The sequence below is a fragment of the Dryobates pubescens genome, chromosome 15 (genome assembly GCF_014839835.1).
Source record: "Dryobates pubescens isolate bDryPub1 chromosome 15, bDryPub1.pri, whole genome shotgun sequence".
NCBI lineage: Eukaryota > Metazoa > Chordata > Aves > Piciformes > Picidae > Dryobates > Dryobates pubescens.
In genome coordinates, this window is record NC_071626.1 from 7,532,419 (window position 1) to 7,554,413 (window position 21,995).

The 21,995-nt window shown below is 50.7% G+C and overlaps 1 protein-coding gene across 2 annotated transcripts in view; it reads right to left on the bottom strand.

Moving 5' to 3' along the window:
- Positions 1-158: 158 nt before the first annotated feature.
- SGSM3 (small G protein signaling modulator 3) overlaps positions 159-21,995 on the bottom strand; it is a 29,083-nt gene continuing 7,246 nt past the window's right edge. For both annotated transcript variants that reach the window (XM_054167852.1, XM_054167853.1), the window contains exons 2-22: positions 19,025-19,108; positions 17,222-17,307; positions 15,981-16,047; positions 14,338-14,546; positions 14,077-14,184; positions 12,979-13,122; positions 12,402-12,597; positions 12,033-12,178; positions 10,765-10,992; positions 9,780-9,834; positions 7,830-7,957; positions 6,629-6,784; positions 6,065-6,119; positions 5,595-5,644; positions 4,162-4,314; positions 3,992-4,062; positions 3,609-3,657; positions 3,219-3,304; positions 2,722-2,844; positions 1,130-1,190; positions 159-731 (exon numbers count right to left, since the gene is read on the bottom strand). In XM_054167852.1, the coding sequence (XP_054023827.1) occupies positions 648-731; positions 1,130-1,190; positions 2,722-2,844; positions 3,219-3,304; positions 3,609-3,657; positions 3,992-4,062; positions 4,162-4,314; positions 5,595-5,644; positions 6,065-6,119; positions 6,629-6,784; positions 7,830-7,957; positions 9,780-9,834; positions 10,765-10,992; positions 12,033-12,178; positions 12,402-12,597; positions 12,979-13,122; positions 14,077-14,184; positions 14,338-14,546; positions 15,981-16,047; positions 17,222-17,307; positions 19,025-19,031 (2,262 nt within the window). In that variant the 5' untranslated portion in view covers positions 19,032-19,108 and the 3' untranslated portion in view covers positions 159-647. The remainder of the gene's footprint in view (positions 732-1,129; positions 1,191-2,721; positions 2,845-3,218; positions 3,305-3,608; positions 3,658-3,991; positions 4,063-4,161; positions 4,315-5,594; positions 5,645-6,064; positions 6,120-6,628; positions 6,785-7,829; positions 7,958-9,779; positions 9,835-10,764; positions 10,993-12,032; positions 12,179-12,401; positions 12,598-12,978; positions 13,123-14,076; positions 14,185-14,337; positions 14,547-15,980; positions 16,048-17,221; positions 17,308-19,024; positions 19,109-21,995) is intronic.

Consider the following 21,995-nt stretch of genomic DNA (forward strand, 5'->3'; position numbering starts at 1 on the left):
GCCAGAGAGGTAGGAAAAAGCTGATGCTGGATTCCCCCTTCTCAGCCCTGTTTCCAGGACAGAGGAACTTGGACAAGTGCTTCAGGTTTTGTCCTCCCTCTCCCCAGCAGAGGTGAGCCCTTGGCTGGCAGGGCGGGGATGTGCCTCCCTGTGCAGCAGGGAGTCTCTCACCAGCCCAATTCAACTTGCACCTGCAGTGCCAGCTGCCAACAGCAGCAGCTCTCACTGTTCAAAGCCACCCCACAAGGGCTGCCTCTTCCCCACAGCTACAGCAGCTGCTGGCCCATGGGGCAGTGGGCCTGGCTGCTCCCCCAGGCACCGAGGGGGAGGCAGGGCTGAGGCAAACAGGACATGGTAGTGGCAGAGATGGGCAAGGCTGGGAGGGGGCACTTGTTTTTGCGGCCAGAACACACTTGTCACTTTGCAGTATCAGCCTCAACCATCACCTCATTTGGGTCTGCAGCCTGGCCTCTCAGAACTGTTGCCATCTGTCCAAGGTGGCCTGGCAGCGCCCCCCTCCCCCAGGGGGATTTTGTCACAGATACAAGCGGGTAGGGTGGGGAAGGGCAGGGGGTGAGAGACGATGGGAGTGGGGGGAAGGAGTGTGTGCCATTGAGAAGGTTCCCCAGGATGGGGTGGAGTGGGGGTCACCCATCTATGTCCCAGCTGAAGAGATGGTGCTTCACAAGCATGTCCTGCACACCTTCCTTCAGTGGCTTCTTCTCCTTGTCCTGCAGAAGGAGAGACACCCAGGTCAGTGCACTGCACCCAGAAGAGGGAAGGTTGTGCCTGAAGGCAGAACCCCAGCACGCTGAGGTCTCCAGCAGCCTTCTGCACTGCCCACCTCCGTGTGGCTCAAACAGGGAGAGGCTCTGTGGTTTAGAATGCTGGGGAAGGGAGAGGCCTGACACTTCCCTCTGTCCAAGCTGGGTAGGGGCAGGGCAGCACCCTCTGCCAGCTCCTCCACACAGCTCCTGTGCACAGCCTGCCATGGCAGGGACAGCAGCCCCATCCACAGACTGGCTGCAGACCAAGAGGCAGAGGATGGGCTAGAGCACAAAGCTGGGAGACAGAGATGGTAAGTGAAGCCTCTGGCTGAGGCAGAGAATGGGAGACACCACTTACTCACCTCCCTCTTGATTGGCAGCTCCCAGTCCTGAGAGAGGCTGAAGGCAAATTTGCAGAGGACTCTGCAATGGAAGACAATGATGGTAACACACACCCCCACTCCCAGATGACACTCCCAGCCTGTGCCCACAACTGCTGCCCCCAGGCACACAATGGCACAGCTCCTCAGCTTGCCTCGGCAGCCACTGAGCTTACAAGGATGAAATTCCTTGCTTGTTTTTGTTCAAAGGGCAGCACAGCCCAGCCATCCTGTTTCCCCCTCTGTGGGCTTCACATCCTGCCATGTCCAGGCTGGAAAGAGAAGCTTGGAGATGTGACTCAAGTGCAACCCCTACAGAGCCTGACACAGCAATGCAGGGAGGCAGAGGCAGCCCTGGACTCTGCTGGACTGTGGAGTGTGCCTAAAAACTGCATGCAGCTGGCACTGGAGAGCTGCAGGTGCTTCTCCAGAAACCAGACCAGTGCCAGTAGCACCTCAGAGTTTCTGCATCGCCTTCCCTCACTGGAGTAAGAGAAGTGTCCTAGCACTCATGCACAAGTGCCACGTGGGGAAGGCCCATGGTATCCCCTCACTGGGGCTGGCTCTATAGAGAGGCTGCAGGCACAGCCTCAGCCTGTCCCTAGGACAGGGATGCACAGCTCAGACCTCCTGGCAATGAGCTTGTAGTCTATCAGCCTCAAGGCAAACTCCTGTGGTGGGGGTCTCCTCCAACTCCTGCTGCAGTGAGGGAGCCAAGGCCCTCCACAGGACACTGACTGACAGATACTGCATAGGCCTCTGCTCCTGCTCCACAGACTCCACTCCAGTTCCATTTGGTCCTTTGGCTGTGCTGAAGTAGCAGTGTGCCCATGCTGTGAGACAGAAGCCATGGGACAGCACAGAGGTGGAGGGGACTCCCATCCTCCTACTCAGCAGCAGCACAAGGAGAACAGGGTACCCCCTGTACACACAGGCACACTCCTGGCTACTGACTCTCCCCCTGGGCCAGAGGCAACCAAGTGGCGTAGGAAGATGCTGGTTCCCACAGGACAGCACCAGCAACAGGGCTGGAGGGGTTTCTTTGCAGCTTTCTGGGGCTGGGAGGGACTTTGCAGAGTGAAAGAGCGCTGGGATGTGTGCTCCGGGCTCTGAGCAATGTGCTTGGTGTGGGCTCAGCTGTGTTCAGCCCCTGACACTGCTCCCTTGCTTAACCTAGAGGTGTCAGTCAGTGACAGTCAGACTGTCTCCTCAGCACATTCCCTCTTTCCTGCTTGGACTAACAGTGGTTGGCAGAGGACTTGGAGACCAAGGGTTGGAAAAGGCACCACTGAAGTAGACATGGGGGACAGCAGGAGGCTGCTGATAGCAGAGGCTGCCTGCTTGCCACAACAGCTCCCCAGAAGCCAAGCTCTGCTCTTGATCAGGCAGGCACAGTGCAGCACATTAAACTGGCTAGACAGCTGCTGCTGCCTCAGCACGCAGAAGGAAATCTCTGCAGTGGGGATGTCTCAGAAGCCCTTGCTGCTACTCAATGCAGAAGGCCCAAAGCCAGCCACAGTGAGGGCCACCTCCTCTCCACCCCAGACCCTGACAAGGCCCATGGGAACACTCACCGCAGCTCACATTTGATCTGCACCCAGCCAGGACTGCGCAGGAACGACCAGGGATGAAACCACTTCTCCACAGTCTGCAGGCTTGAGCACAGCACCTCCAGCCACAAATGCAGCACCTGCTCACTGCAGCCATGGGGTAGAGGTACATTACTCAGCTGAAGACAGCAAAGCAGCCCCATCCCTTTGGGACAGTCTATTTTCAGTCAGTGCCTTGATGCCAACCCACAGCCCTGTCCCCAGTGGGAACAGGATAACCCAGCACACTTGTGTGAGCCACTCCATTCAGTATGAGCTATTGCTTAAAGCCAGGAGCCAGGCCAGCAGGAAGTACAACAAAGGAAGAGGTCCTACTGTGTGACTGCAGTGAGAGGAAAAAGAATGCTGTGGCCTAAGGTATATCAAGGTAACTGATGTCCTTGAACCCACTCTGCTCCTTCCCAAGCTCCTCACATCCACCAGCCCCTCCACCCTAGGGGTATCAGGCCCATATGACTCACTTGAGCCCAACACAGATGAGGGACCGGAGCTTCACATCCATCTGTGCATGTGCAGCGTCGTGTGTCATGTTCACAGCCTGCACGGCCTGCAGGGAGGGAAGATGTGGTCACTGTCAGCTCAGCATCACAGCCACATGCTCCACTCCCCAGAACCCTCCACCACTCCCCACCACTATCCAGTGCCACCTGCAGGATTCAGAGGGGCTGAGCCTTCCTGATAGCTTCACTTCCTGCCTTTTCCCAGGCACCTGGGTGTCTTCACTGCTTCCCATCAGGGAAGGGCTAGGAGACTCTCAAGCATCTCCCAGGAGACAGACATTGCCCTCCAGAAGCCTCCATGGCAGAATTCCCCACTTCAGAAGCTGGGCTCTGGCTGGAGGCAGCACTCACCCGGTAAAGCAGCTCCTCTGGAGTGAGAACTTTGCCATCTTCATCAAGCCTGCAAAGATCACAGAAGAGGCCTGGCTAGTTCCAGAGCCAATCGAGGCACATGCAGGCCTTTCACCCTCCATACCCCCATCCCCCTCTTGCTGCTGCTGAGCCCAAAGGTGATTCTGCAGCCATGAGAGAGCAAGATACAGACCCAGAAAGAAACCTGGGGCCCAAGGGAAGCCAGCCTCAAACCAGGACAGGCACAGCAGCCCGCTGACACCACACCCACAGGAAGATGGGGTTGACCATGACCCTTGTCAGCGTGGAGAGCAGCAGCACTTTGATGAGCACACGAAGCAGCTGGGGCTATCCCCTGCCCTCAGTGAATAATGTGGCCTCACCTGTAAGTCTTGCAGAGCACAAGGCGAGAGTACACCGAGTCGAAGTCCCGTTCCACCTCCCGGCCTGCAGCCTAGTGGGGCACAAGGACAGTCAGCACTCAGTGCCCTGCAGCCCCCTCACCCCAGCCCTCTGGCAACACAGCCCCACGAAGGGAACTGAGACCTCTCACCTCTTCAATGAACAGCCAGGGATGGCAGGCCCCCCCCAGCAAAGATGGCTTCTTCAATCCATGTTCAAATATGGACTTCAAGGCTGGACACAGTGTCCCTCGCACCAGGTCTGTCACCCCTTCTGTCACTGAGTCATCTCCAGCGATGGAGTACTAAGGAACATGAAGAGCCAGCTCTCAGCACACTGGAGAGGGGGGCAGAGCACAGAGGTGGTCCACTCACCTCACCTAGAGTGTCTCTGTGCACATTTACTCCCAGGTGCCCACCAGCACCCACTCCCTTAACCCCTTGTGCTTTTGCTGGCTTCCGCTTAAGGCATGTTTGGTGCTCCTCCCTGGAGATGCACGGGGACACCAGGACCTTTTGCCTAGGTGCTGCCCAGGAGACCACACAGGTGACCCCAAGCATCATCCTGGCAGCCTTCAGCATGTAGGAACCGTTGCAGTTTGGTGTGAAGATAACTGAACTAAGGTGAGAAGGAGCTGCGCTGAGAGTCTCTGGGACTCTTAAGCTGCTAAAAGTCAAGACGAATGGGGACAGACAGGAATTCCCAGGTCAGCTGGCACACCACTCTGAAGTATCACCCTGACACATACATTCCAAAATTAGGATGAGTGAGGTCCTCTCCAGTTGGGAGGAGGACTGCTCAGCAGCTCAGGCTGTGTTTATACACAGAGAGATGATCTGCATCTAAAGAACCAGCCCTGAGAACTGAGTGAGGAAGCAAATGAGCTCCAAATATCGACATCTCTCAATGGTCTTCTCTTGGTGGGGGTGTCACAGGTCAGCCTCTAAGCCCCTCTTCAATCTCCAAATGTTGAGAAAGAGGGAAGACAGGGTCTTCTCCACTTCCCCTACACATAAGGCAGCAGCTGATGGTGTCTCCTATCCCTCACTCCTACTCCTTACCCCAACCTTGGGGCCATATTGAGGCATCTGCTCTAAACAGGTGGCCCCTCACCACTGCTAGTTACTAGACGAACCAAAACAGAGTGCATCCTTGGGCACAACTGCTTAGGGAGAACCCTCTGTGGCCACCACAAAGCATGAGTGGAATCCACAGGCTCAAAGGAGGGAGAGAGAACAGGCAGCACGAGGCTGGCAGAAACGCTGCCCACAGGATTCTCTTGTGCACCTGCCTGCTGCTTTCTCAGCTTTCCCAAAGTTCATGTCTAGGGTCCTTGCGAGCCCAGGCATCACACTCCGCCACCCTCTGCAGCCTTCATTCTCCACTTGGTCAGCACCAGGAAGCTGAGCTAACAGGCTTAGGAAGACAAGCTGCCTGATTACATCACTAAATGGTCAGTAGCCAAACAGACTGAAGGAGGGAAATACAGGGCTCTCTTCTTTTCAGCTCTGCTTTTTCAGTTATGCCGTAATTCTTTGTTTAGTGCTGGGGGGTGTTGCTGCTGCTGGTGGTGTTTTTAATTACCTCTTTACTCCGCTCATCCAAGATCTCCACAAATTTTGCAGGAAACCAACCTACAAAGAGTGGACAAAGAGGTGAGCCTGATGGGCACTGAAAACCCCCTACCTCCAGACAAGAGCAGAGCTCAGCAGAAGCTGAGAACAAATCAGTAGGGTCCAGCCCCAAAGGTGGCAGCAAGCAGACTCAGAATCACAATTAAGGCATCTGCAAGAGGAAGCCAACTAAAGGACACTTCCCACGAGCAGCAGAGGTGACATGCACCCAACCACCTTGTGCTGTTTGAAAGAAATAACCAGGCAGCTGCACTCCTGCTCTCATACCCTGTCTGCTTCAACATTTCCCTCATCCCTGGCAGAAGCTCAGGTAACTGGCAGAGCCTTTGCTGCAAGCCTGCCAGAGCAGTTGCTGTGGATCATGAATGGATGCTCTGCATTCAGCCCCATTCTCCCCAGTGCAAACCATCCTGCTCTCACCTCTCAGTCCATTCAGCTCTCCCACCCAACAGTGCTCATCCTTCTGAGAAATGATCTGAAAAGAAAAGAAGTGGAAAACACTGGTTGAAGAGAGTGCTGTGGCAAGAGGTCTACAGCTGCCTGGCTGTGTGTGGACAACGCAGAGCTGCTTTCTTCTCAACTGTTTGGCCAATGTTCTCTTCTCATGCAACCCAGGGCCTTCAAGGGCAAAAAGCTACTGCAAATGTGACCCCTATTTTCCCCAGTGTTCAGGTGGGATACCCACAGGTAAAATGCAAATGGATGCTTGTACACTTTTACCACAGCCTAGTGCACAGCTTTAAACTGGGACCCAGCTTGGGCCAAACCAATCTTTTGCTCAGCTGTATGGTAGCCAGAAAAGGGACTTGGTGGTTATGCTGAGAATAAGCCACGAAGCAACACTCACAGCAGTACTGCCTCGCCCCCAGGAAAGCCCCAGCCACCCCAACTGCTCCTAATTGAGCTCTGAGATGTCCCCCCTCCCTTCCCTGTGCTGTGTGGTGTCCTAGCTAAGGGGGGCCTGCGTGGCCTGCCCCAGCACACCGTGATGATGTCGTTCTTGCGGAAGCCCAGCTCATCGTCGTCGTGCCGCTCGAAGTCCAGCAGCGCCTTGGCGCGCCGGCGGCGGTTCCGGGAGCAGGCCACGTAGTTCTCGTGGTCCCGCTGGTGGCTCTCCATGCTGTAGTCTGGAGTCAGATCCTAGCCCACATGTGGATGAAGAGCAAAAGAGCAATAAAAAGCCACAGGTCAGACTCCCAGATTGCAGAAGCACAGAAACATTCAGGTTGGAAAAGAGCCTGGGGATCATCAAGGCCAGCCGATAACCCTGCTCTACAAAGTTCACCCCAAAACCATATCCCCAAGCACCACATCCAAAACACCTTTGTGGTTGGTGACTCGACCACCTTCCTGGGCAGCACACTCCAATGCCTGACCACTCTTGCTGTGAAAAAATTGTTCCTGATGTCCAGCCTAAACCTACCCAGTCACAGCTTGAGGCCATTCCCTCTTGCTCTCTCACTTAATTACCTGTGAGAAGAGACCAGCAGCAGCCTCTCCACCAGGTCCTTTCAGGCAGTTGTGGACAGCAATGAGGTCTCCCCTCAGCCTCCTCTTTTTCAAACTGAACAGCCCCAGCTCCTTCAGTCACTCCTCACCAGGTTTATTCTCCAGGAGCTTCCCCAGCTTCCTTGCCCTCCTCTGCACTGGCTCCAGCACCTCCACATCTCTCTTGTATTGAGGTGCCCAAAACTGGCCACAACACTCAAGGTGTGGCCTCAACAGAGCTGAGTACAAGGGCACAGTCACCTCCCTACTCCTGCTGGACATGGCATTTCTATTACAAGCCAGAATGCCACTGGCTTTCTTGGCCACCTGGGCACACTGCTGGCTCATATTCCATTGCTTGTTGATTAGAACCTCCAGGTCCCTTTCTGCCAGACACCTTTCCACCCACACTTCCCCAGGCCTGTAGTGTTGCTTGGGGTTGTTGTGAGATGATTTGCCAAAGCTTACACGCCCCTGTTCCCAAACCCTTCCTGCTCTTAGCAGGCAGACAACCTCACAGAGGAGCTCTCCTTCACAAGGGATGGGTTGAGCAACCCTCATCCTCTACCTGTTACACCTGGCAGGTTCTTTCTTGAGCCCATGCTCCAGGAGCATTTGATCAGCCCTATACTGTGATGGACACTCAACACTCATGCCTGGAGCACACAGCAGGGCAGATTCAGCTGTTCCCACTCACAATGCTGCAGTTCTTGGGATCCACACACTGGAAGTGCCGTGCCACCTGAAGAATGGCCTCACGCAGGTCGGCCACCAGCTCCGTCTGCTTGATGTTCTTGGCTTTCAGTGCCTCCAGATCATCATCCCCTGGGAGAGCCCACACATCCAGAGGAAAAGCAAGGCAAGGAAAAGAAGTATAAGCTATCACAGGTAGCAGACTTAAGTTTGTTTGACAGTTCCCAGTATACGATGAATTTATCACATCCAGGCTTTACTTCCCCTCATTCAAGCTGAAGTTTTCCATTCTGGTCATCTGCTGCACAATGGCAACTTCTCTATTTTCACCAATATTTTAAATCCAAACAATAACATTAGGTAAAAAACATGCCAGTCACTGCACACAAACATCAATAAAACCAGAAAACACTGGAAATCATCTCAGTTCTACCACTTTGAAGCTGGAACGTTCTCATTTTGCACGGGTAGAACTCAAAATGGCCTTCATAAAACTACTCAAACTTGGTGAAGGAGACTGTCTGAGACACAAGAATGATGCACTGGGCAGCTAAGTTCCCTGCTGCTTCAGCCTGTACTGATTGTATGACAACATTATATACAAGAGGCCTGAGTTTAGGTTGCACAAGCAACTTTCCTGCATTTCTTCACTTCTGTGTGCTTGACTTAACAGCTTCCTCAGTCTTCTACCAGAACTTTTCTATGTAATGCTGTAAGTGCCAGTAGCAAGCCTGTGACAATGTATCAGCTTCCCAGAGAACATCAGAGAAGCTCTTCTCTGAAAAGAGCAGTAAACCCCAGTTCCAGATTTATCCAGGCCACCCCAATCACAGCAGGAACACTTTTTGAACCCTGCAAATTCAGGGTGTTGTCTTCCTCTGGAGAATCCCCTTCAGTGGTGAGATGTAGCAGTTCCAAGACAGCTACCCAGTTGCAAGGAAGATGATGACAGTGAGGCTTCTAAGAGGAATGGCTACTGTGGACTCACAGAAGCAAGTCACTGTTAAACCCATGCAAAACCTATTCTGACTGGGTGCTTTCTGGACATATGTTGGCTGAGGCCACAAGTGAAGAAAATTAAGATTCAAAAGTGTTCACATCAGGCTCTCAGAGTAAGGAAGAGCATCACTGATGTCTGCATTTGTGAATTTTGATAGCTGACACACTGGACCACCCTGCCCTGTCTCAGATCCTGAGAGAAGTTCCTGAACTGTGCGGAATAAAGTCAGGAGAGTAAAACATTCAGCCTAAAGGTCTGCCAGCAAATGTACGACCTGTTGGCCAGTGCAAGAAGGACATCAGGGCTGGGCTGAGCTGCCACTCACTGCCAGTCACCATCAGAATCATAGAAGAGACCTTCAAGATCATCAAGCCCAACCATTAACCAAACACTGCTAGGTCACCATTAAACAATGTCCCTAAGCACCACATCTACACATCTTCGAAACACCTCCAGGGATGGTAACTCCTCCACCCTGGGAAGCCTGTTTCAATGCTTTACACCCCATAAGAAGAATACTAAATATTTGAGCCTTGAGAAACCCCACTTGTGACCAGCCACCAACTGGATTCAAGTCCATTCACCACAACTCTTTGGGCCTGGCTATCCAAGCAATTTTTTTCATCCAGCAAAGCATTTGCCCATCCAAGGCATAACCAGACAGCTTCTCCAGGAGAATACTGTAGAAAACAGTGTGAAAGGCTTTACTCAAGTCACATTTGCTAATCTCCAGTCAGGTGGAGGATGGTCAGTCCATTCAAGGACTATCTAACCTAAAATTTACATTCTGACCAAAGCGAGCAAGTAGAAAACTGCACTTCTTCCCTCTCAAACCTCAGTTCTGTCTCTCTTCTGTCCTTTCTCTGTACTGGTGTTCCCTGCTTTGCTCACTCCCCTCCTTCCTAGGCTATTCTATCCATCAACACCAGGTGAAAGGCACAGGATTGCCCTTACCAAAAAGCAGAGAGGTGATGCCAGATTTCCTGCGCTGAGTCCTGCGCCGCACGATCTGCGGGAAGAGGAAGAGAGAGAACAAAGTGCACACATCAGGGCAGCTATCAGAAATGAAAAAAGCAATCCCACACATGGCAGTTTTGGGCAAGGAGTCCTGACAGCTACTACTGGAGGGGGCAGGCAGATGAGCTGGCAGTTCTAGACAGGAGTTGTTCTAGCTCTAAATGCAATGAATCAGCTCTAGCTCTTGATCTGCTCCATGTGCAAGGAGTTATTTATAGCTCAGCTGTTACCACAGCAAAGTTCAAGAATCAGCCAGGATTTGAGTGAATAATTTTAGTTCTGCTTGTTGCCAGAAGCAGTTCTCCATGGAATTACAGATACATTTCTAATGCCTACTACACTTTAGATTTGCAGGAGTGTCATGTGATTAGCATACGGAGAAGCATCAAGGATGTATCTTCCACACAGGCTTGACAGGAGCTACTACCTCTGCAACTGCAGACTGCAGTCCAAGAGGAGACACAGGTGGGTCTTTTATTCAGCTTCTCAAAGGCTGCTGCTGTTCTCTGACTGTACCTTCCAGAGTTATTTTAGTGCATCGGTTTTCCACTAATGGATTAAATCCAGTCCCTACTCTGCATGCTCCAAGCAAATTCTGCCAAAAGCAGATGTCATTTCTTTTAGTTTCCATTAATAAAACGCATCACTTTCCAGCATAACTCTCATTAATGAGAATTAGAATCCATGTCAATAGCCCTTGCACCTGGGGATTCATCAACCAGGACAGATCTGGCAGTGTTTCTGAGCACAGAGCTCCCCCTCACTTCCCAATACTTTTCCTCCACTTGATGACACAGTCATCCTGGAGCCAAAACCCTCTCAGACAGGAAGACCTCTTGCTCACAAAGAGCACCTGGCAGGGAGCACATAAGGGAACAGTAAAACCAGAGCAGCAGAGGCAGATGGGACGCTGCACACTCACTTTGGATAAGTTGTTGACAGCAGTGGTGGAGCTGAGCAGCTGCCCTTGGTCAGCAATGAGGTAGGCCAAGTGTTTGCGGCGCTGGGTCTCCACTGCCACGTCCGTCAGGGAGCCGGCCACGCGCATGGCCTCCCGCAGCAGCACATCGGCGTCCTCGATCTGGCTGGGGATGTCCGACAGCGTGTTGAAGATCGAGGCAGAGTTTTCAGACTGGATGAGTTCATCCTCCTGCAACAAGTGCAGTCATTACACCACACAGAATATAGACAGAATTAACCAGGTTGGAAAAGTCCTTTGAGATCATCAAGTCTGACCCATCACCCAACACCATCTAATCAACTAAGCCATGGCACTAAGTGCCTCATCCAGTCTCTTTTTAAACCCTTCCAGTGATGGTGACTCCATCACCTCCCTGGGCAGCCCATTCCAATGGCCAGTCACTCTCACAGAACAGTGAGTGCAACAGCTCTACTCCTGGGGCTGCCAGAGTACAGCCTGGTCCAGCAACAATGCAGGAACCACTGGATAATTCCATCAAAACTCCAGCAGGAAGAGTCTAAGCTACCTATGGGAGGGGAACAGCTTCTTTTACTACTCTACGCCCTCAAAATTCTAGCTGGTCTGTTTTTAATCACAGCATCCATCACTGAAATGAAGTCAAATCAGCAAGGAAAGACAAAAGAGCAGGTGTTCTGTCCCCACAGCCAGGACTGGGCACAGCAAGGATCTTGCTGGGGACAAGAGAATGGAAGCTGCTCGGTCTCACACACTGTAAAGCACCTACCACGTCAAACTGTGCTCCACCTCCCCATTACTCCCAGCAGGCTCACCCTTGCCCTTCCCACAGCATGGTGAGCCACATTATTTTTTGCATAAAAAGGAAAAGATCAGGCAGTTAAATGTAAGCTAAATCAAATACAGGCAGGACAATGCCAGTTTCTTGGTGCATTCAATGGTGCCATCAAAAAGCTTCCCAGTTAACCACAACCATGGCTTTTTACCTCTGCTCACAGATGGTATAGAATCAAGAAGCATCTTGGTTTAGGTAAGATTCTCAGGATGGGATCTAGACTGAATGGAGGAGGGCAGCTGATGGGGTTTAATTATGAGGGGAAAACAGTAAGGCACTATGAAGTGCCTTAGAAGTTCTTCACAGCCACAGCACATTCCCAGACCACACACAGGAAGTGGATACAAAATCTTGCCCCTAAAACATTGAATTAAACACCAAAATACTACACAAAGGAAGAGGAGGAGGTGGAAATTACCTTCATACTGAGCATGCCTAAAGTGACCTGGAAAAGCACCACAGAGCCCTGGTAGAAGAAGAGGTCCCAGATACGAAGCAGCAGCTTGATGTGGACAACACTAGCGAAAGAGGTGAGGAACCAGTGCAAGGTGATCAAGGAGAGTTCTGTGACACAGAAGAGAAACATCACAAGGGAAGTTATCCAACCAGTGAAGCTGGACTCTCTTCAGTACTCTCTTCCCAGCTCAAAGATGACCATGCACTCCCCACCTGAGCCAGGAGGTTTGCTCCTAGCCCTGCTGTCCTCCTTTCACAAAGGCAGCACAATAATTTCTGTCTGGGTGTCACCCTGGCAAGACAAGGGATGATTGCTAGGGCACACTTTTACCAATGTCGTGCTCCTGGAGCAGCTTGTCCAGGCGGGGCAAGTACTGCACGATGAGCTGCCGCAGGACACGCTGGTCAGTCTGCACGCCCATCAGGGTGGTGCTGAAGTAGGAGGCAGGAACCAGTTCCTCAATGATAGCACACATCATCCAGAATGCATCTTCCTCCTCCAAGAAGAGCAGCAGAGAGGCAGCCACCTAGGATTTTGAAGAAAAAAAGAACTGGATGTCCTATGAGAACCAGAGCTCTTTCACCATTTCCTCACGTGGACAGATGGACCAGTATCTAGATGACCAACAGCTTCCTTCTTCCACAACAGCTCTCCTGCACTCTCCCACTGAAGTGATGTCTCCTCAGTGGAATGCCTATGCCCCCCTCCTCCAGCAACAGATGGACTGAATTCTTCCACATTTTTGGACACGTGGTGCTACTCTGTTCTCCCTTCCCTAGGCAAAATGCTCCCATCCTGGAGGTCATCATGTCTGGCAGTACTGCCTCCAATCACTTGCCCCGGCATCATGACAGACGGTGACTCAGACAAAGTGCTGCCTATCAGGAAGGCTCTGAAAGCAGATTACCATGCCAGTGCCCTGGCAATACCCAATGTCCGGGTACAGCCAGGCAAGTCCCCGCAGTATCCTGCGCAGCCGCGGCACCCCGATGCTGTTCATGTTGGAGAAGCAGGCGTTGCTGGGCATCGTGCGGAGCAAGTCCTTTTCAATCTGTCAGACCACGACAAGCAAGGACAGAGTCAGCTAGCAGCATCTGAACAATGGCTTTCTTCTCTCTGCACTTCCCCATGGCCTCTTGCCTCAAGGAACTCTCTGCTTCCCCAAACTCACACAAGTCCTTGGGCACCAAAGCAAATCACCTTATCCAAGCACTGGGGCCAGTTAACATCCTTCACTGACCTGTGGGAAAATGCCAGTGCAGATGGTGACTTGGTGAATCCCAAGAAATACTTGCCTAAACTCAGCCTCCAGCTTTACCACTGAGAACAGGAGACATACTGGCTGGGAATTTCATCTGTTTGTATTTCAAGCAAGGTTTCCCAACAAACATGTTCCAGAGAGAAACCAACAATCTGGTCACATCTGTGACAGAGGACGTGGAGATGAACAGACCACAGACCTCCCTTGGGCAGTGCTGTTCCTCATTCCAACCATTTTGAACCTAGCTTCTTGATAAGAGCTGAACATGTACAGAGTTCAGTTTCTTTTGTCATGGCCCTTGCTTCCTTCCACAAAAGGAGATGTCAGAGGAAGAGGGAAAGCACCCTGTAACAGTCTTTTTGGTGCTCACAGACTTTGCATTTGAGGGAACAAAGGCAGTCCCTGGGAGCAGATGTCACTACTTCAACAGAGGTGCATCTGTCAGCCTTTCACCCTTCAATTCCTGCAGCAAATATCAGGATATTTCCTGAGATGCAACTGCAGCACTGTTTTCTAGCCTGCAGGTAGCATGGGTCCAACCCCTTTCCTGCTTGTCCTAGGAAGGAGGGGAGCTGCACAGGTGCTATTCCGGTGAAATCAAGGATTCAGCTTCAGAAAGATTCAACCGCACATGTGCTCTCTACCACCCCTGCTGTGGGCAGATACCCCTTCCTCATCACACAAGAGATCTTGCCCTTCTCCCCACCGCTTTGTGCCCAGTCAGCACTAGGCAGTGTGTCCCACCTGTTTGGCAGCAATGGTTTCATCATTAGAGCTGTTTTTCACAATCTCTCGATATGACATCTCTGAATTCCTCTTCTTCTGCAAGGCTCCCGACAGGCGCATCCACAGCTGGGGGGGACGGGATGAACAGAGGTCAGGAGAGTCACTAAGCAGCCACAGAAAGCCATCATCTGGCACCCTCTCAACCAAGAGGAAGTAATCTTTCTCCATGATCTCTTACTCCAGGCAGGAGGGCCTGGGCAGAAGAGGCAGCACTCTCACCTGTGGCCTCATGCTGTGAGGAATGCCGGCTAGCACCAGGGAGCGCAGCTTGTCTGAATGCGGTAGGGTGACCTCGATTTTGTCCCAGGTGAGGTCACCCACGTCATGGTTGTGTGTGAATTCCAGATGAGCCTGCCACTTGAGCCTCTGCTGGGGCTCCTCTGTCAGCGGGACCCCCAGAAGCTTGCTAGAGTTTGGCTCAGCACCATCTGCCTCAGCAAACGGAGGAGAATGAAATGGAGCAGTGAGGGAAACAGGAGAGAGAACAAACATAGGAGAGGGGGAGGAACAGGAGAGTCATTTGAAGAAGGCACATTAAAACCGTTCACATCTTCCAGCCACAGCACAGAAAGGTAAAGCTTGGTTTCTAGACACCTTCTCTATGCAGCAAATTTTATAGTCATAAGCAAAAGGCACTGGGGCCTTAAGAACTAAAGAGCTGCTAGCAGGCATCTAGTCTCTACTCACTCATGATTTAGAGCAGAGTGTGGCTGGAATCAAACAAGACCCCAGCAGCAGTCACCCTGCCAGGTTTTGTATGTCAGGCTGACAAAAGCACAGCAAGGCTCCGAGCGGGCAAGCAGAAGCTGTATGCTCATGCAAGTCATGAGGTGCAAAATGTTAACTTTGGGGATATTCAATCACCAAAACTGCTTTAATAAGGATGCTTCCAAATTCACAGTGAGAGAACCTTAACCTGAGGCTAGCTTCCTAAAATAGATGCTTTAGCACAAGTACAGGCTTGACGTAAGGCACTCTGTCCTTCATCATGTAACACATCCCAACAATGCAGTCCAAAGCTTTCTGCTGATTTTATAAAGCATGAGTCTAGCAAATGTTCTGGCTGAAGAAAATTGGTTTGTCCTGTGCTCATCTCTGGGTCATTGCTTCAAAGAGGATCCTCTATGACTCAAGGTGCCTCAGCACGCTCACACAAACAACTTCTGCCCTTGCACTGTATAGCTCGAACCCTGGAAATGTCCTCTCAGAGCACAGAAAGCAGTTCCTGCATCCCCCACTCCATTCTCTTCCTCTTTGCATAGTGAACCAGCTATTGCAATTCCACATCTATCTGCAATAGCTCTCCACACCCTCCTTCTATTTGTTCACCTTCCTCTGTCATGCAGAAAAACTAGGCTGTGGATTCTGCCCCTACAACGTGCCCTACACTTCACCAGCTGCTTGCATGTTTAGGACACATACTGCTGCTACTCATCTTGGCTGTGGGCTCTTCAACAGACAGCATGTGTCACTGTGCCTGCTAGCAGTGCTTGCAGTGCTACTGAACACAACAGAGACTCCACTGTGAACTGGAAGAGTTGCCCTTTTGCCCTTTCCCAGCATACAGCTGCTAATGGAGATGGTAACGTCCTCTTTTCTCTGTCTCACCTAGGGCACATGCATAAGGGGATGGAAATGACTCTGCTGCACAGTCTGTGCTCCACACTCCTGTAAGGCCTCAAGTGCAAGATGTGCTCATCTTAATGCACTTGATTACAATGGCAGGATGTGAAAAGATGACAAAAGGTGGGTAGATGAGACCTAGCACAGAATGGGTGCACTATCACCCTGCCATAGATGCAAGCATGGGAAGGGCTGGATGCAGCACACAGTGGAAGGGGTGGGGATGGGCCTGGCTTTACCTTCCTTATCAACTCGGAAGCCAAATTCATCGTAGCGGAACTCTGGCTGCTCGATAGATTCTTCTTTCTGGGAAACACAAGGAAGGACAGCAGACACTTTCATCAGTTTAGCACTGAGCAACTGAACAGAAACATGGGTATCATCCCACCCCATCACTGTCTGCACTGTGCCGAGTCCTTTTATATTCAATGCCACCCACCCTAATTTCAAGTTGGGGAGATGTTGCATGCCATTCCCACTTCGATTTCCCCATGGAAGTTGTGAAGCCCTGCCTGCATACTTGCACAGATTTTCCCATCAATCCTTTCTAAAGCATCATGTCAGGATCAGAACTCTGCTGCTGATGTGAGCTCTCCTCCTGGACACACCCACCCCTCAGGTAAAGAGGTCTCTACTCCCTGCAGCTCTAATCCACTGCAGACCTCTGTTACCTCTGCACACACTGCAAATTCAGCTCCCTGCACTGCTCCACCTTCTGCCTGTTGCTCTCAGATTTCCTCTGCAAGACAGCAGGCAAAACCAGGATTTGCACCTCTGAAGCAAGCCCAAATTATAGGGCCAAGGAAATTAAAGTACATGACCTAAATCTCAACTTTCCTCATGGCTTCCATTGAGGGATACACACTGGAGGTTACAACCAGGATTTTTTTAATGAGTGAAAACCTACAGATACCACATCCCCTTTCCTGCAAGACCACTTGTGCCTCCTGTGGGATGGCTCATGAACAGTGCACTCAGGCAGCACCCATGAAGCATGCTTCTACCACAGCCCCCCCCCACAAAACCCCCTTTAATCTGCTTCACTGGATGCAACTCCTTTCAGCAAACACTGTGGGTAAGTTATGACATCCCATGGCTGCTTCCTTCCTTCCTGCTCTGCCCACCTGGTCACAAGTCTAGAGGCCAGTGTTTCCTGCTATGCACAAGCCATCAAGAGTAGCCTGATGGTGACAGAGACTCCCTGAGGGTGTCAATGTTTTTACAGTGGAGCAATAGTTGCAAAACAGCAGGGCAATAATCCACTCGAGTCTCTGTGCTCTGCAAGACCCTCTTGCAAGAGCCAGGACACAACCACAAAGCACATCACGTAGTAAACAAGCATCCACAACCAAACCACTGGAGATAGAGTGCACCTCTCCCTCCTTTTCCCTAGGGCTTTCAGAAACCACCAGAAACTACCAAGGGCCCTTTACTTTGTGTGCATATCCAGAGAACACCTGCTCCCTGCCCCACACCGTACCTGTGTGTATTTTGCCAGGATCTCCTGAGGCCAAATGCTGGGAGTGAGTGCTGAGAAGGGACCCCCAGCAGAGGGAGTGTGATGGCCTGAACAGAAAAGAGATCAACATACAGCAGTGAGAACCAGGAAGAAGTGCCTTGGAAGACACACATACTCAAATATAGACTGTTCATCAAGAGAAGGACTCTCAGCAGTTTGTCACTACTGCCACTCTAGAAACTGACACTGCTTCCACCTCACCAAGGAAGTAAATAATTTCAGATGGGTTTGTCCCTTACCATCATGCAAAAGAAGCAGGAAAGCCACAACCCTCTGAAAAAAAGAGACTTTTAGGGAAGAGAAATAGTTCCATGGCATAATGCAAACTTTCTTCTGCTTGGAAAAGCTGTCTGGTCAGTGCCAAGCCAGGGGAATCGTTACAAAAATAATAACTGACCTCAGCACCTGCAGCACTCCAGAGTCCTCTGGAATTTTTTCATCCAGGCACAAAAATGAGACATCTGAGCCCCTAGCAAGAAGCTTCCTGTGCTGCAGAAGGACTGGGATATTTCTGCAAGGTTGTCAGACCATGCATAAAGAGCTGCAGCAATGAAAGTACACCTATCATCATGGTCTTTTGAGTTCAAGCCTTGGGTAGTGTCCCACTGAACAGCTTCTTTTGCAGTAATAGCATAAGTCAAGTTCTGCAACTGAGGCAGACAAGGGCGTGCCAGGCCTTCTGCTGCACATGTCAGTGACAAAACGGTCTACTGGGCTTTGAAGTGGAGTCCTCCTCGGGGTTACCTACCCTGAAATAACCAGCTGGACTGGGATGGAAGATGTACACAAGTATATGGGGTGGGAGAGTGGGCCACTGTCAAAGGGACATGCTGGAAGAGACCTAGTTTTAGCAAAGCTTGTATCTCAGTAGCTCACAGCCTATCTCCAGTAACTCTTCTGCTTGCCTGTCGTAGTTTGGGTTGGGTGCCCTCTGCTATGGGGGTGTTTCCTGTGTCCAGAAGTCCAGCCCAGTGGGTGGACACAGGAAATTATGTATTTCCACCATAATCCCTTGCACCACTATACATTTTATGGTAGGGTCTAGCACGTTCTCTTTTCCTTCCTCTCCGACACCCGGTAACTGGGGGAGAGATCTCCTGGCCATGGGCCTGGCTTGGCCCAAGGCCACGGGGGGATGGGCAGTCTCAGATCTGGCCAGCTGAGACTAGCCTAGCAGTGGGGGGAGGGGGAAGCAGGAGCCCTGGGGGTTTTGGGTGCACCCTCAGGTGGGGTGGGGATCTTTCTGGGACTGTTTTGAGGTCTCTCTTGTCCCTGTGTTTCCAGCTTTCTGCACACACTCACTGTTCTCTATTTAAACTTTCCATTCCTTTTGCAATCTGTTTGTCCGAGTCGTTATTTCTGTGCGTGGTGGGAGGGGGTTTGCCCCAACCCTTTACACTGCCTTAGTGACACCATTTTACAGCAAAAAAATATAAATCTCTCAGTTCATTTTGGAGCAAGTCTTGGGAAGAGAACAGAACCAAGCAGATCTCATCACAAATGGGGAAGGGAGACTACATCTCCTTCCTCCTTTGTGTCCAATGGCTGAAGCAGCTTCTGCAGGCTTCAGCGCAGAGTTAAATAAAGAACTGAGGTCACCCTGAGTGAAAATGCAGCTGGGCTACAGAAAGTGGGACAGTCTTTTCTCCTTCAATTTGACCAGACAGCATGGCTCTTGGAATCAGCAACTGTCTTTTACTAAGCTGCAGCTGAAGAAGGAACAAGCAAGCAAGCAAGACGCTGTGTCCCGTTTTTTCTGTTCACCTGACATTGCGCTCAGTAAGGTTGAGTAGCAGAGGCTGTCAGCAGGTCCAGAGAGGCTCTTCTCAGAGGTCAGAGGTCACTATCCTGTTACAAAAAGGAAAAAAAAAAAAATTAGTGATGAGAGAATTCAATTAGCATCTAAGAACATGGTGGGGGACAGACAAACCCCTCATGCACAACTTATCCACAGGAAAATTATATCCTGGAGTGTTCCGCGGCAAAATTAATTTCCAGAGACTGGAATTTCCTCTTGGTTTCATACCTCCCTATCAGCTAGAAAGAGCACACTGTCATATCCCAAATTCCTTGTGACAGTAACAGCATGGCTGAGTGAAAAAATGTCAAAAATCAAGTCAACTTCCATCACCCTTTCCATCACATACTGAGAGTTAAGTGTTTCACAGAACCATAGAATTGTTTGTGTTGGAAAAGGCCTCCAGGATCGAGTCCAGCCATAAACCTAAACCCATGACCAAACCATGTCACTAAGCACCACATCTACATGCTTTTAAAAAGTACCTCCAGGGATGGTGACTCCACCAACTTCTCTGTGTAGTTAGTTTGTGTTTAATTATGAAAACACACTATCCATCATTCTTTGAATACACTGCTCATGGAGAAGGGAACGGAACAGTGAAAAGGGCATAAGGGGGGAACAGTAGATTCAAAATAAGCCTGAGAGAGATTTTAGGGGTAGCATTACAAGAGCAAAAGGTTGTGGAATACATCTCCCTGAAGGGAGCTGGGAAAGCTTCTGACAAGGATTTTCAGAGGTGAACTAGACTAGGATGTGGACAACATGCAGCTGAGTACCTCTGCAATGAGCCAGGCTCCTCTACACTAAATCTGGTGATCAAGCTCAGATGATGAAACAGCCCACCTAGCCCCCTAGCCTCCCTCCTTGGTTTCCTGACATCACTCCACAGCAGATTTTTATAGGGGTTTTCCAAGACAACAGAAGTAAAGAAACAGAAAGAAGTATTTTGGATTTTCAGATCAACCTTATAACTCCATGGGCTGGAGACAACAAAAGCCACCTCTACCAAAAGGATAAAGCCAGTGCTGGGTGTATGCATTGGTCACTCTCCTTTACTTGGGAAAGATCTGGGAGAAACTGACATTGTTACATCTGGGATGGGTTTTCCACCTTCCCCTTTTCAGTAAAGCTACTTATGACTGCAAATCACTAAAAGGAACCCCAGGGATTCATCTGGCAGGCCCTGTCCAAGTTGTTTACAGCACTCAGTAGGACAGGGTTATATTGCCTTCACATCTCAGTGAGCTTTCCAGCAAGCACCTGCAGCCTGGAAGTGGCTTGCTACAGCACTCCAAAATAAGCAGCTGTGAAACACTGCAACTGCAAAATGCATCTGTCTGAGAACACAAACGGTAAGGCTTCCTCCTCCCAGACTGCAACAGTTGCATGAGAAAGACTGGCAGGGCTGAACTGACACTGATCTTCTAACACCAACTCTCAGGGGGAAAACAAACCAACCAACCAAATGAGAAACTTCAGCTTTTGTTTCTGAGAAGCAACATTGTGCATACACTGGCCAACCACTTACACTTGAGCTCTGGAATCCCTCTTCTTACCCTTCCCATCACTCTATCCCCACTTGTTCTCTTAGAACCAACATTTCCCTCAGTAAATGAAGACGCAACAAGGACTACAAAATGAGCACCTGCACACTCATGGCAATGCACACAGCAGGTACATCAAGCAGGTAAATCTGCTAACATCACTTATTTCCCTTCCATCATCACTGAGTGTATTCTGATTTTACTTCCCCCCCCCCCCCCAGGTTTATCACTGCTCTGTAACCACAGCTGCTCTGCTCCTGAGACTGCCATATGTCCTTCTCCTCATCTTCTCTCTCCCTGTTTCAAATTACTTTTATTAGGAACACAGTCACTATTGCAGCTCTGCGGTACTTCTGCCATGCTCCTTGTTACCTGTGCTCTGAATCCATGCCCAGGGTCTCAGGCTTGTGAGCAGGGATCCTTCTTGGTCATTATTAACCTTCACAGCACACACAATCACTGCTGAACCAACCTCCTATGGAGGAGCCAGACCAGTGTGCTAGGCACATAGAGGAGAAAAGACCCCATAACAAGGGAACTAACCACCATGCTTGGGAAGCAGAGGAGGATAGTGCTGAGGTCAGAACTCAGTCCTCATCCCAAGACAGCTGTAGCAGAAGGGAACACCTTCCCTTGTCCACGTCATCACATGCTGGCCTCTTGCCTCTCTGGAGATCACTCCTCTGCTGCTGCCTGCCATTAGAGCACTGAACTCGGTGGGCAGGTTTTTCCTGCCCCTGGTTCCCATAGAAACCTTCCCACAAGCAGCCATCTGGGACAGAGCCCAGAGAGAGCAGGAGGCTCACCTTGCTGCTGGCACCAGGGCAGGGTAAAGAGTGTGAATCACACCAAGACAAGGCTCCTGCTGTTGTACGATGAGGCAGTGGGCTGGGGCCTGCCCACAGAGCCAGGTGTCTCCAAGAGAAGGTGCTGAGGCCCTGTAGCTCTTTGCCACCCTGCTTTCTGTCCCACTCCTACTCACTCTTCCTTCAGCAAAGCATAAGAGGAACTGGGAGGAAGGTTTCCTGACACAGCCAGGCACTGCCCAGTGCAAGCCAGGATGAGAAGGAGGATATATGGCATATGGGATTGGTACAGTAAGTACTTGCCTTTGACTGAGTGACTCTCAAACTCTCTGAGACAGGAGACAGCAAATAACATAAGGGTCTCCCATGAAGCCTGGGAAACTGCATGCATGAAATTGCTACAGCTAACTTAGCTGACACTTAGCAGACACTTCTGGAATGAGCAACAGAAAGGGACACAAAGGAAAAAAGAACATATTAGAGGCAACAAATATTAAAGGCAACTCTCATATGCTCAGAACTTTGAAATTAAAACCAGTTTCTGCCCATGCATTGAGAAGCATCTCTCATGTTGAAAGGTAATT